This window comes from Myotis yumanensis, unplaced genomic scaffold (assembly GCF_028538775.1).
Source record: "Myotis yumanensis isolate MYYU_CA2020_CCGP unplaced genomic scaffold, mMyoYum1.0.hap1 SCAF_4, whole genome shotgun sequence".
Classification (NCBI taxonomy): domain Eukaryota; kingdom Metazoa; phylum Chordata; class Mammalia; order Chiroptera; family Vespertilionidae; genus Myotis; species Myotis yumanensis.
Window position 1 is genome coordinate 54,944,117 of NW_027223755.1, and position 13,459 is coordinate 54,957,575.

General features: G+C 37.7%; 1 protein-coding gene across 2 annotated transcripts in view; it reads left to right on the top strand.

Annotated features, from left to right (window-relative positions):
• The window catches only part of LNPEP (leucyl and cystinyl aminopeptidase), a 102,516-nt gene that overhangs the window by 41,891 nt on the left and 47,166 nt on the right, over positions 1-13,459 (top strand). For both annotated transcript variants that reach the window (XM_070412374.1, XM_070412373.1), the window contains exons 3-4: positions 2,062-2,200; positions 4,753-4,884. In XM_070412374.1, coding sequence (XP_070268475.1) covers positions 2,062-2,200; positions 4,753-4,884 — 271 coding nt within the window. The remainder of the gene's footprint in view (positions 1-2,061; positions 2,201-4,752; positions 4,885-13,459) is intronic.

Below are 13,459 nucleotides of genomic sequence, written 5' to 3' on the forward strand. Positions count from 1 at the left end.
GCTCCACCACTGAGCAACACTGGCTGGGCTGAGGCCACATTTTTAACCACTGTGTTGTTCTGCCTCCCAAGTTCACACTCTTTTCCTTTATCCATTGTTATCCCCAGTGCTTTGAATTCTCTTACCTGACCCCCAGCTAATTCATAATTGTCTTCAGGACTGCTAGAGGTAGTACTCAAACTGCAACTAGTATTTCTGAAAGCAAATGCAGTCACTAATACAAAAATAAGCTTCAACGTACTGAACATAAGTAAGATAGATTATAAGTATCATCAAGCAGCAGCCTTCTCAAAGGGACTTTTATGTGAAATAGTTATTATTACATCTCTTTTAACAATAATTTAAGATTTTATTTGTCTTAGCATATTATGATCCAAGTTTTATCCAAAGTGATGGTCCAAGTAGACTCTCGTATATGAATAGTATGGCTATCATCAAACAAATATTATGGCTATCATCAAACTTTACCCCCCTAGTGGCCTTCCTCCAAAATCTTTTATTAACTGGGTAAGAATTTAGGAGTGGGGTGAAGAAATGTAGTGTTAGAAATGTAATATATTTAAATTGTTTCATTTAAGTTGATGGTTATCTTCTTTACAGTTTACCCAATAGAAATAATTATTTGGGCAAATCCTTACCAGAAAGAAAGTACAACAATTTTAACCGTGAAAGAAGAGTTATCTAGCATTTATAATAAACATCTATGTAGGACTTTATAGCATATCAATAGTTTTTATTATGAATAGTTTTATTTGATTCTAACAAAAACCCTAGGTGTTTGTCTGGAGATCCTATCTCAGTCCTAAATTTGATAAATGAGGAAATTGAGACATAAGTCATTTATTTGCCTGATGTCAAATGGGTGGTAAATTGAAGAGTTTATATCTTCTAATTACAAATCCCACTCTCTCTCTTCTACCTATCTTTTAAAAGTGGAAATTTAGCCCTAAGCAAGTGAGGCTATCATGTCTAAAGCGGCAGTTGTATACGTACCATAATAACTGGTACCTGAAATATGCACTCCAGGGCCACACTTGCCCTGATTATTCTGCAGCCATGTTTCCATGATTTCCCAAATGCAGATGTTTTATTCCTCTGCTTAATTGAAAACTTGCATTTCTCTTTTTCTTTATATACTTTGCTCCCAGTCTTTAGATGAGACAAATTCTCAAGTGCTGTTGCTGTGTTCTAGGAGGGAGAGGAAAATGTTAATTCATTTCTGAAGAGAGTAAAGGAAACAAACATACTATAGGACATCTGGTTTTTTTCAGTCTTCCTGAAAGTGTAAGTTTAAGGTTTAGCATTGTGAAGCCAGAGACTTTACAGATGAGTAATAGTAATTAATGATCACGCTTCATACAGATTTTCCATCAGAAGCCTTCTTATGATCTCAGTGGCCATCTCTAGCCCATTGGACAGCCATCCTTTTTTAAAAATTTAATATTTTTATTTATTTCAGAGAGGAAGGGAGAGAGAGAGAATAAAAAAACAGCAATGGTGAGAGAGAATCATTGACTGGCTGCCGCCTGCATTCCCCACACTGGAGATCGCGCCCACAACCCGGGCATATGCCCTGACCAGGAATCAGTGACCTCCTGGTTCATAGGTCAATGCTCAACCACTGAACAACACTGGCCATACAGAACAGCCATCCTTATTCCCTGAACATATACTGCTCTTTCGTTGTGCTTCCCATTCTTTCCAGATTGTACTTTCTTCCCTTCTCTACCTTTTCAAATATTCCTCACTTTTTAAATGCCCTCTTCAGATTTTGTCACCAGTTTCCTTACAATGTCTCAGCTGCTAGTCAGAATCTGTTCCCTACCCTTTGTGTACAGATGAGTAATAGTAATTATCCAGTGCTTTGTCTTCACTATTATGACATGATTTGCAGCCTGACAAGTTTTTATTCATTATATAACCTCTGCCCCTCCCAGTTGATTGTGGATCCTTTAATGAGTAGGACTGTACAGTGTTTATCTTAGTATCCCTAGTTCTTGGCAAGGTACCTCGAATAAGTAGTTGTTAAATAACTATTCGATGAATTTGCATTTGTTTTAGGTACTTTGCAGCAACTCAATTTGAACCTCTGGCGGCAAGATCTGCTTTTCCTTGTTTTGATGAGCCAGCATTTAAAGCCACTTATACCATCAAGATCATAAGAGAGGAGAACTACACTGCTTTATCAAATATGCCTAAGGTACTGTTCTGGTTCTTGATTATAAACTTTTGAGTGGATCTCTTTCTTTGTTGAGAAGACTTGAATTATTCTTTATCATATTGTTGAGAATGATTGAAACCTCATACATTCTTATTCTTTCTTAAAATACATACATAAAAGTTAAAATATATGTTGGGATCAACTGAGAAGTCAGCCCGCTGAGCACTTGAGGAAAGAGAAAGACCTGCTGGGTATGGAATGTATAGGTAGGAAACGTGAAGTGTGTGCTGTGTACTAACGATGTACAAAATGATTAATACTGTGAACTGAAGATCAGAGTGATATTTTCTGAGATGTGGTATATTTGCTATTCTAAACAATGATATTTGATAGTGTTGAATCATGATTGACCTGGATTTTTTATTAGTTATTTAAGTCAGTATTGTAAACTGGAGGTTTAACAAGAATGCAAACAACTTTCTTGTATGTAAGCTCTACATGGGAGGCAACGAGGATAAAACCAAGCAGAATTGTTTTTATGCCAAACAGAATGGAGGGGGTCCTTTTGTTGACACCTAAGGGGCTGTGTGCAGCTTGATAGGAGCCGCCCAGAGCCTATGTGGCTAGTGGAGAGGAATAGTCACATTCAACAGACTATGGACTGAGCCTTTTAGGCCAGAGAGGACATGATCTGTCCTTCAACGGGGACGTTACTTCAACAGCTCCACTCCCAGACATACTCTTCACCTTCATCTTTCTCTGGAAGAGGTGGAATGCCTGCTTGCCTAGTATTCCACAACATACTGCAATTCATGATCAGAAAATCCTATAAGATTGCCTTCATTCCCTCATCTTGTGGCTACTACAGACTTCTCTAATGATTTTAATCCCACTATACCTTCTTGGGATCATCTTGGTACTTTCTGAAGCCATTTTGATGCCAGAGGATTAGGGCCAGACTTCCCAGACACAGGTGGGAATGAGGCTCTTGGGATGCTACTGAAAGAAGCATTTTCAGAAGCCTCCATGGGAGGATGGGATGTGGAAGATTTTATTGGCGTGGAGTGACTTTTCTCTGGTTCCAGTGTCCCCTTTCCCCCAAGCCAGTCCTAAAAAGGGGGCAACTGAGAGTTCAGCAAAGCCAAAAACAGGGCCAGTGTCCAGAGTTTCTGTTCCATGTTGCAGCCAGGTGAGGTTCAGCATTCTGGCCAGATTAAAATCTATTAGTCCACGTGTGAAGCCCAACATGGCCATGCACCCTGCAAGCACAGGAGAGCACAGCCCCCTGCAGCAGGAGTCCCAAGAAGGCCCAGTGCCCTGGAGCCTAGAGAGTGAACTTCCTTTGTTTGGAAGTTTATTATTTAGATTTTGCTCGATTGCAGTGGTCACACCCATCCTGGCCAATTATCTATTTCCAGGTGTGATTGGCGGGCAGGCATTTTCCCATATCTCTCAGACCTTACTGGGCATGTGTCTAAACCAGTGGTTCTCAACCTTCCTAATGGTGCGACCCTTTAATAGAGTTCCTCATGTTGTGGTGACCCCCAACCATAAAATTATTTTCGTTGCTACTTCATAACTATAATTAATGTACTATTATGAATCGTATTGTAAATATCTGATATGCAGGATGTATTTTCATTGTTACAAATTGAACATAATTAAAGCATAGTGATTAATCACAAAAACAATTTGTAATTATATATGTGTTTTCTGATGGTCTTAGGCAACCCCTGTGAAAGGGTCATTCAACCCCCAAAGGGGTCGCGGCCCACAAGTTGAGAACCACTGGTCTAGCCCCTTCCCCCACAGTCAGCAGGGAACAGACTTAGAGTGTTCAATGAAGCTTTTTGGCAAAGCTGTATAAATGGTATGCCTATATCTAATCTTCCCTTTCACGCCTTTCCTGTTAAATAATAACCAGGCTATTACAATGGCATCAGTTTGTGGTGATATCCCAGCTTTAGCTTCTTCAATGAGTTTATTTGTAGCAATAGAGAGGAGCATGCTAGATCATAAGAAAGGATTTTGGTTTTGATGCTGTTTTAAAGGGGAGAAACAGAGCCAATGTTACTTATTATCTCTAACTTACATTTATTTATTTATTTATTTTTAAATATATTTTATTGATTTTTTTACAGAGAGGAAGGGAGAGGGATAGAGAGCTAGAAGCATCAATGAGAGAGAAACATCGATCAGCTGCCTCCTGCACATCTCCTACTGGGGATGTGCCCGCAACCAAGGTACATGCCCTTGACCAGAATCGAACCTGGGACCCCTGAGTCCGCAGGCCGACGCTCCATCCACTGAGCCAAACCGGTTAGGGCTAACTTACATTTATTTAAAGCCATCTTTTGAGACTAAAAACTCCTTAAGGATTTTCACTGTAATTAATATATCCTCATGATGAAGAATGGTAGAACAGACAGAGACTAAGGGCCATTAGTTTAGAAACCAGTCCTGACAGATTAAAATATGCCAACATCTTTGCTATTTATTTCCTATTTGAATTTTTCAGTTTTTCAGTTTATTTGTCACTGTCATTTATTCCCATAGTTATAGAACTGTCATCTTTTCCCCTTTGCTTGTAGAAGTCATCAGTCAATATGAAAGATGGACTTGTTCAGGATGAATTTTTTGAAAGCGTGAAGATGAGCACTTACCTGGTTGCTTTCATTGTGGGGGAGATGAAGAATCTGAGCCAGGACGTAAATGGAACCCTGGTATGTTGTTATGGTATTGGTCTTGAAAGAGGTTTAGAGGAATTCTTTAATTATTTCTGGTAACTACTTTATGGAGGATAACAAGGTTTTGGATCACAACTCTGACATCTTACAATTCAGAATTATTACTTTTTGCATAGTGGTTTACTGTTATCAATTGAATACCTGAAAGCCAATAATTTTCAAATTTCTTTTAATTTTACTTTTACAAGTAAATCCCAGTAAGACAATATACAGGGTGGGCAAAAGTAGGTTTATAGTTGTTCATATGGTAAACATTACAATAATTAATAAATAATTATACAAGACTGAACTATATGTTTCGCATACTCACAACTGCATGTATAATAAAGCTTCTAGAACTGTGTTGTACACTATGGTGGTTACTAGCTTAATGTGACTTTGTAGATTTTAAATTAAAATTAGACAACAGTATAGTGGCTGAATGAGATGTCCTTCATTTATGGGAAATTTTTCCATCCATGGGAAAAATGCCTTTGTGGAAGCTGTGGGATCCAGCACTATATGCCATGGGAGCTGGAGAAGCCTTGCCCACCTATGCATCAGCTATTAAGCATACAGACCTTGGTCCTGCTTGTGAACCTTGTAGTGGCATGTGAAATGGTTTCAGCTTCCTGACTATAGTTTGGGAGCATTTCAAAAACTGTCTTAGACCAGTGATTTTAAACCTTTTTCATCCCATGGCACATATAAAATAATTACTAAAATTTCGTGGCACACCAAAAAATAGATTTTTGCCAACCTGACAAAAAATAGGTATAATTATTTTTTTATTTACACTGGATAGCTATTGTTGTTTTTTCTGTTGTCATTTTTTTTTTATTTGTCAATCTATGGGAAAAGAGGTCAGTGCCCCTGACTAAATAGTCAGATGTTGCATGTTTTAAAAATTCCTGTAGAATACCAGTTGAACATCGCTGTCTTAGACAGTTGCTCTTGGACAAGAGAGCCTTTGTGGAAGTCCAGATTTCCAGCAGAAAAGTTCTAGTGTACTATTGGAGGGAAAAAAGTATGAGTTTGGATGCATTGGAGAGGACAGTTAGTAAAGACTGGAAGAGTTGACTGCTACTTCAATGTGAAGACAGTTACACAAAACATCAAGGGACATGAAAAATCAAAGAAACGTGACACCTCTAAAGCACAATAATCTTCCAGTAACTGATCCCAAAGACATGGGTACCCATGATTTGCCCAATAAAGACACTAAAATAGCTGTTGTAAGAAAACTTAATGAGCTACAAGAAAACACAGAAAAACAATTCACTGAAATCAGGAAACACACAAGCAAAATGAAAAGCTATAAAAATAAATTAAATTAAAAATAATAAAAAAGAACCAATTAGAAATTCTAGAGCAGAAGAATATAATGAGTGAAATGAAAATTGCAAATAGAGAGCATGAACGGCAGAATGGATAAAGCAGAAGAAAGAATATAGGAAAATTTGATATCTAGTCAGAGGAGAACAAAGAAAAAAGCAGGAAAAAAAGGTGAAGAAAGCCTATGTGCTTTATGGCACCATCAAATGAAATGATTTGCAAATTACTGGATTTTCAGAAGGAGAATGGAGGGAGAAGGGGGCAGAAAGATTATTTAAAGGAATAATGGCTGAAAGCTTCCCCAAACTGGAGGGATTTGGATATCCAAGTTCATGAAACTCATAGATTACCAGACAAACTCAGTTTAAAGACAAGACATACTGTAATAAAACCACCAAAAATCAAAGAAAAACTTAAAAGTAGAAAAATGTAAAAAAATCCTTATAATTTACAAGGAAACCTCTGTAAGTTCATTAGTGGGTTTCTCAACAGAAACAGAGGTCAGGAGAGAGTCGTATTATCTGTTCAAAGTGCTAAAAAAATAAAACTGCCAACCAAGAATACTCTTTCCAGCAAAGTTATCACTCAGAAATGGAAATAAAGACTTTCCTAGATAAGCAAAAGTTGAGAGAGCCCATTAGACCTACCTTACAAGAAATGCTAAAAGGAGTGCTTCCAGCTGAAATGTAAGGATGCTAATTAGTAACAATGAAAATGTACAACTCATTAATAAAGTTAAGTATATAGTCAAATTTAGAATACTCTAATACTGTAATATGGTGGTATATGCATCCTATGGGATGCATAAAAAGGAGTTCTAAGAGGGAAATTTGGAGTGATAAATGCCTACATTAAGATAAAATATCTCAAATGAACAATCTGACTTTACACCATAAGGAACTAGAAAAAGAAGAATAAATTAAACCCAACGTTAGCAGAAGGGAGGAAAGAAGGATTGGAGCAGAATTAAGTGAAATAGATACCGGGAAAAACAGAGAATGGATAAAAAAGATGTGGTATATATGTACTATGAAATATTACTCAGCCATGAGAAAGGAGGAAGTCCTTCCATTTATAACAACATGGATGGACCTTGAAAGCTAAATGACATAAATCAGAGAAAGACCAATACTGTATGTCATTTATATGGGGAACCTAATAAAACCAGACTCAGAAACAGAGAGTAGAATGCTGGTTGCCAGGGCTAAGGGATGGGGGAAATAGGGAAATGTTGGTCAAAGGGTTCATACTTGCAATTACAAGATGAATAAGTTCTGAGTATTTAATGTGCAGCATGGTTATTATAGTTATAATACTGTATTATATACATTAAAGTTTCTAAAAGAGCAGGTATTACATGTTCTCAACATAAAAAAAAAGAAATTGAAATGAGTTGAGGTAATGGAGGTGGTAAACTAATTCTACTGTGGTAATCATTTTTTTAAAATATATTTTATTGATTTTTTACAGAGAGGAGGGGAGAGGGACAGAGAGTTAGAAACATCGATGAGAGAGAAACATCGATCAGCTGCCTCCCACACACCCCGCACCGGGGATGTGCCTGCAACCAAGGTACATGCCCTCGACTGGAATCGAACCTGGGACCCTTGAGTCCGCAGGCCAACACTGAGCCAAACCAGTTAGGGCTGTGGTAATCATTTACAATATGTAAGTGTATCACATCAACACTTTGTACACCTTGAAGTTACACAGTATTTGTTAATTATATCATTGCAGCTGAAAATGAATTAAATTTAAAATTTACTTCCTCAATTAGTAGCCACATTTTTAGTGTTGGGGCTAGTGACTACCATATTGGTAAATCATCAATACTGAATATTTCTATAAATGCAGAAAATTTTATTGGACAGCCAGTGCTAAATCTAGAACATTGTTTAGACTTAAAAGATAGCATAAAAATGTAGTTCGAAGGAATACTCCAGGTTGTGATTGGAGTAATGAGTAAAATTGTTTAAGGGTCTTGTGTATCTGTAATTCATCAAAATTGATTATTTGTTCTAATTAGGCTTCTATTTGTCATTAGTGAATGACTGTAAATGAATTTTCTGCATTAATTTTAGAGTAGAGACCTAATAAAGCTGACAAAATAGAAGAAAAAGGTCCTTTAAAGCCAATAATGATTATTCTTCATGATAGAAATGTTTTTGATCCCCACCAGGGAATATTGTCTACTTTTGAACACATTCAATTGTATTGGGTTTCCTGTCTAAACTAAAGAGCTTTATTTTACTCACAGTATTCTTGGATCATATTATTTTGTTAATTAAAAGGGTATACTTCTTCTGTTATAAAAGACTAGAGGCCCAGTGCACAGATTCATGCACATTGAAAGGAAATTAATTAGAAGGTGGCCAGTGGGGCGGGACTGGGTGAGATGGGCTGGACACGCCCTGGAGCCAACCTCCCATGGTCCCTCCCCAGCCGGCTGCACCTGGGGTGGCACTGGGGCTCGAAGGGTGTCTGCAGAGTGAACAGGGTCCCTCCGGCAGGTGGCGTTCCTCAGCCTGGCCTGCGGGGATCGGGCCGAAACTAGCAGTCCAACATCCCCTGAGGGGTCCCAGAGTGTGAGGGGGCACTCTGCAAAGATGCTGTTGCTCAGCAGCTCCTGTGTTGAGCATCTGCCCCCTGGTGGTCAGTGCACATCATACCTACTGGCCAGTCACTTAGCCTTTTATATATATAGATTATCATGTCTACCCCATGATAACTTAGAATATAAAGACAGATATAAGGATTATCTGACTGTTTATTAGCAATAACATGGCATGCCTTTATGCTCAATGTTAAAGAATGGAGAATTATTCAAGAAGTAAAGTGAGTGTTAAGAGTAAGTGTAGACTGCATATTGAATAAGTGTTCAATATGATTTACTCACCTTTGGGTTGAAAGAGTTTTTGTCAAGTCTAAACCAAATAATTTTTCAGAATCCATTCAAAAGGATATTAAGACTGTTTTCAATCTGGAAAAAAAAAAAGAATAAATTCCCCTTCAAGTGTTGCAGCACAAAGCTAGCCCCCGATTTAGATGTTGTGCCTTGATAAAACCTAAAAGGCTCAGTCTACAAAGTCAGGTTTGCTTCTTCATGGCCCAGCGGGTGCCAAACCATCCTCTCTCCTTGAAGCTTTCCCACAGCTGGGCTCAGTCATTCCCTCTGATCTCTCAGGGCACTTCAGTTATGTCTCTGCTGCAGTTCCTGTCACACTGTTTATTATAAACCCCCCCCCCACACACACACACTTTTTATTATATTCCGAAATATATGCAGGCTTGGCTTCTTTTCCCTCTGTTCTCTCTCTCCTCCCCACTTTTTCTTCTCCCTCCCTCCATCTCTCCCTCCCTCCCTCCATCTGTTTCCTAATACATCCCTCTTTCTTTTTTTCTTTCTACTGCTATATTGGCTTCTAACTGCTTCAAATTCATCGATATTCAAGGTCCTCTTATAAATTAGACTATATTTCTAATTGCTCCAGTGTGAATTCTTCAAATTTTATACTTCATTCTGATAGGTAGGTAGGTAAGTAGGTAGATAGATAGACAGACAGACAGATAGAATTGAGAAACTTTTTTTGCTTTTTATCTACATGTTAGGAAGCAACATGGTTCATCATGGAATGTGGAGTCTACAAATCTTTCCTCTACAGTTTACTAGCTGTATGCCCTTGGCAGATTGCTCTGTGATCCTCTCTAAACCTTACCTTCCACAACTCTAGTACTATATTGCCTGACTAGCCTGTTCTCTCAAGGATTACATTTTTTTAAATTCCTGTAAAATGTTCAGTACCTCGCAGATAGTAATACACACACACTCACACACATGTGTGTGTGTGCGGAAAGTACAGTCTCTTTTTTTGCATATGTAAACATTATGAATTCCTTGTGTGTCTGTAAATATGAATAACCTTTATTATTTTTAATGCTACCCAGTAGTAAATGTGTTTTGAAAAATTTAACATTATATGAATAAACAATTTTTATTAATTTGATATCTTTTTAGTGAGAAATGGAGAAGAATCTAACATGCATGGAGTTACACTTTTTATTTTCTAAATCTAATGAGGGGGGAGGCATTAGCCCTGTGTTGCTGATGAAGAAACAGTATCACAGAGAAGTTTAGTAGTTGACTCAAAATTATATAGCCAGCAGGTGATAATCAGAATTGTACTGTCCACTACAGTATGCTGCCTCTTACACCAAATGACTTAAATAACTTCTGTAGGTATGGTGACCAGAAATTCAGACTTGGAGTCTACCAAAGGAGTTTTGTTATTTTAAAATGTGACAGTGTCTAGTAGGATGGTTTCTATTTTGTAATATTTGACATTAGGCCTATTTCACAAGATACAGGAATAAGGCAGTAGGGCTTTGCTTACTAATCAGTCTTACCAAACAACTGAAAATGTCAGAATTGGCTGTAGATTATTAAATATATCGTGTTCAGTGGTAGAGACTACTATGTTGTCAAAGGCCCAGGGAAAGAGGAACATTTGTTTTATTATTTCTGTCCGTTCTCCAGTGTTCAGGAATGCCAGAATTATGTAGGACATTCCAGGCCAGTTTTAAAATACACTGCTTTTATCTGTTTGTCTTGAGGTTTTTGTTTTGTTTTATTTTTCCCATTGCCTGACTTTGTTTTTACCATAGGCAGGTCTAATTAGTAGAATCAGAATTCAGTGGTGGTTAGTCAGATGTGGACTATTTAACATTTGAACAGAACCTTCAACAGCATTATCCATATGAAGTTATAATTTTAATTTATTCATATTCAGTCAGGAACATGGCTTAGTTCCAAATTTCTGCTAAAGCATTTCCACCTCAAGTATCTCTCCATCAGCCAGGGACATAGTTTGTAATTTATATCTTTCTCCTGAAGTCCCATCTAATTAGTTATTCTGGATAGACTTGATACTGTTTTTTTTGTTGTTGTTGTTGTTGTTTTTAGGAATATATATATATATATATTTTTTTATGTGTTCAGCTATCTGTTTAGGAAAGCTGGTATTCTTTTAGGAGGCTGCTATATTATTATCCTTTTGGGTAGGGAATGAGGTTTAGTTCTGGTTTTGTTTTTGTTTTATCTATTTTTTGCTTTTATTAAATTAAGGGACAGATTAATTTAAACCTAACAAATCTGTTACTCCTCAGTCTAAGAACCCTTTGCTCTGAGTCTTTAGTGGAGTCTTTTTTAGAAATCTCCTAAAGGTCTTCGCAAGAAATCTTGCAAGAAAGGTTTTAAGTTGTTAAGTCTTAAGGCCTGAGTGCCAGTTGAGTTCCATTTAGCAGTATTTAGAGTGCAAGACCAGAATGCTGGTCAACACTTTCTTTGTTAAACTAAATTGCCCTTTTTGTTTAACTTCTCACTGCTTCTGTTGCTCCTAAAACAAGCTTGATCTTAGTTATAAGGACCAGACAATTTATCTCTATTGAGCACTCATAGCACATATTCTTTTAAGGAAAAAGAAAAGAAGTAAAAATATACCAAAGTACCTTTTTTCCTAATTGTTGTATACCAGAAATGGGACTAAGTGGGTCTTGTGGTCAGAGTTCAGTTTTATTTTTTTTTTTTATTTTCCTCTTAAAGTATTACAAAGGGTATTACATAAGTATCCTTTCCCCCCCCCCCCCGCCCTTGACAAACCACTACCCTCCCTTACCCCCCAGTGTCTTATGTCCATTAGTTATGCTTATATGCATGCATACAAGTCCTTCGGTTGATCTCTTACTCCCCTCCCTCCTGCCCCCCAACTCTCTCTGGCCTTCCCACTGCAGTTTGACAATCAGTTTGAGGCAGCTCTGCCTCTGTATCTATTATTGTTCAAAAGTTTGTAATGGTCTTTATTATCCATGAATGAGTGAGATCATGTGTTATTTTTCCTTCATTGACTGGCTTGTTTCACTTAGCATAATGCTCTCCAGTTCCATCCATGATGTTGCAAATGGTAGGAGTTCCTTCTTTTTAACAGCAGCATAGTATTCCATCGTGTAGATGTACCACAGTTTTCTAATCCATTCATCTACTGATGGGCACTTAGGCTGTTTCCAGATCTTAGCTATGGTGAATTGTGCTGCTATGAACATCTGGGTGCATATATCCTTTCTGATTGGTGTTTCTGGTTTCTTGGGATATATTCCTAGGAGTGGGATCACAGGGTCAAATGGGAGTTCCATTTCCAATTTTTTGAGGAACCTCCATACTGCCTTCCATAGTGGCTGCACCAGTCTGCATTCCCACCAGCAGTGCACAAGTGTTCCTTTTTCTCCACATCCTCTCCAGCACTTGTCGTTTGTTGATTTGTTGATGATGGCCATTCTGACAGGTGTGAGATGGTACCTCATTGTTGTTTTGATTTGCATCTCTCGGATGATTAGTGACTTTGAGCATGTTTTCATATGTCTCTTGGCTTTCTGAATGTCCTCTTTTGAAAGGTGTCTATTTAGATCCTTTGCCCATTTTTTGATTGGATTGTTTATCTTCTTTTTGTTAAGTTGTATGAGTTCCCTATAAATTTTGGAGATTAAGCCCTTATCAGATATGACGTTGGCAAATATGTTTTCCCACGAGGTGGGTTTTCTTGTTGTTTTGTTGATGGTTTCTTTTGCTGTGCAGAAGCTTTTTATTTTGATGTAGTCCCATTTGTTCAGTTTCTCTTTAGTTTCAACTGCCCTAGGAGCTGTATCAGTGAAGAAATTGTTTTGGCATATGTCTGAGATTTTGTTGCCTTTGTATTCTTCTAGAATTTTTATGGTTTCCTGTCGTACATTTAAGTCCTTTATCCATTTTGAGTTTATTCTTGTGTATGGTGTAAGTTGGTGGTCTAGTTTCATTTTCTTGCATATGTCTGTCCAATTTTCCCAACACCATTTATTGAAGAGACTATCTTGGCTCCATTGTATGTTCATGCCTCCTTTGTCAAAAATTAATTGAGCATATTGGTTCGGGCTAATTTCTGGACTCTCTATTCTATTCCACTGATCTATATGTCTGTTCTTGTGCCAGTACCAGGCAGTTTTGAGAACAGTGGCTTTGTAATACAGCTTGATATCTGGCATTGAGATCCCACCTACTTTGTTCTTTCTCAGGATCGTTGCAGCTATTCGGGGTCTTTTTTTATTCCAGATGAATTTTTGGAGAGTTCGTTCTAGATCTTTGAAGAAGGCCATTGGTATTTTAATGGGAAGTGCGTTGAATGTATAGGTTGCTTTGGGTAGTATGGACATT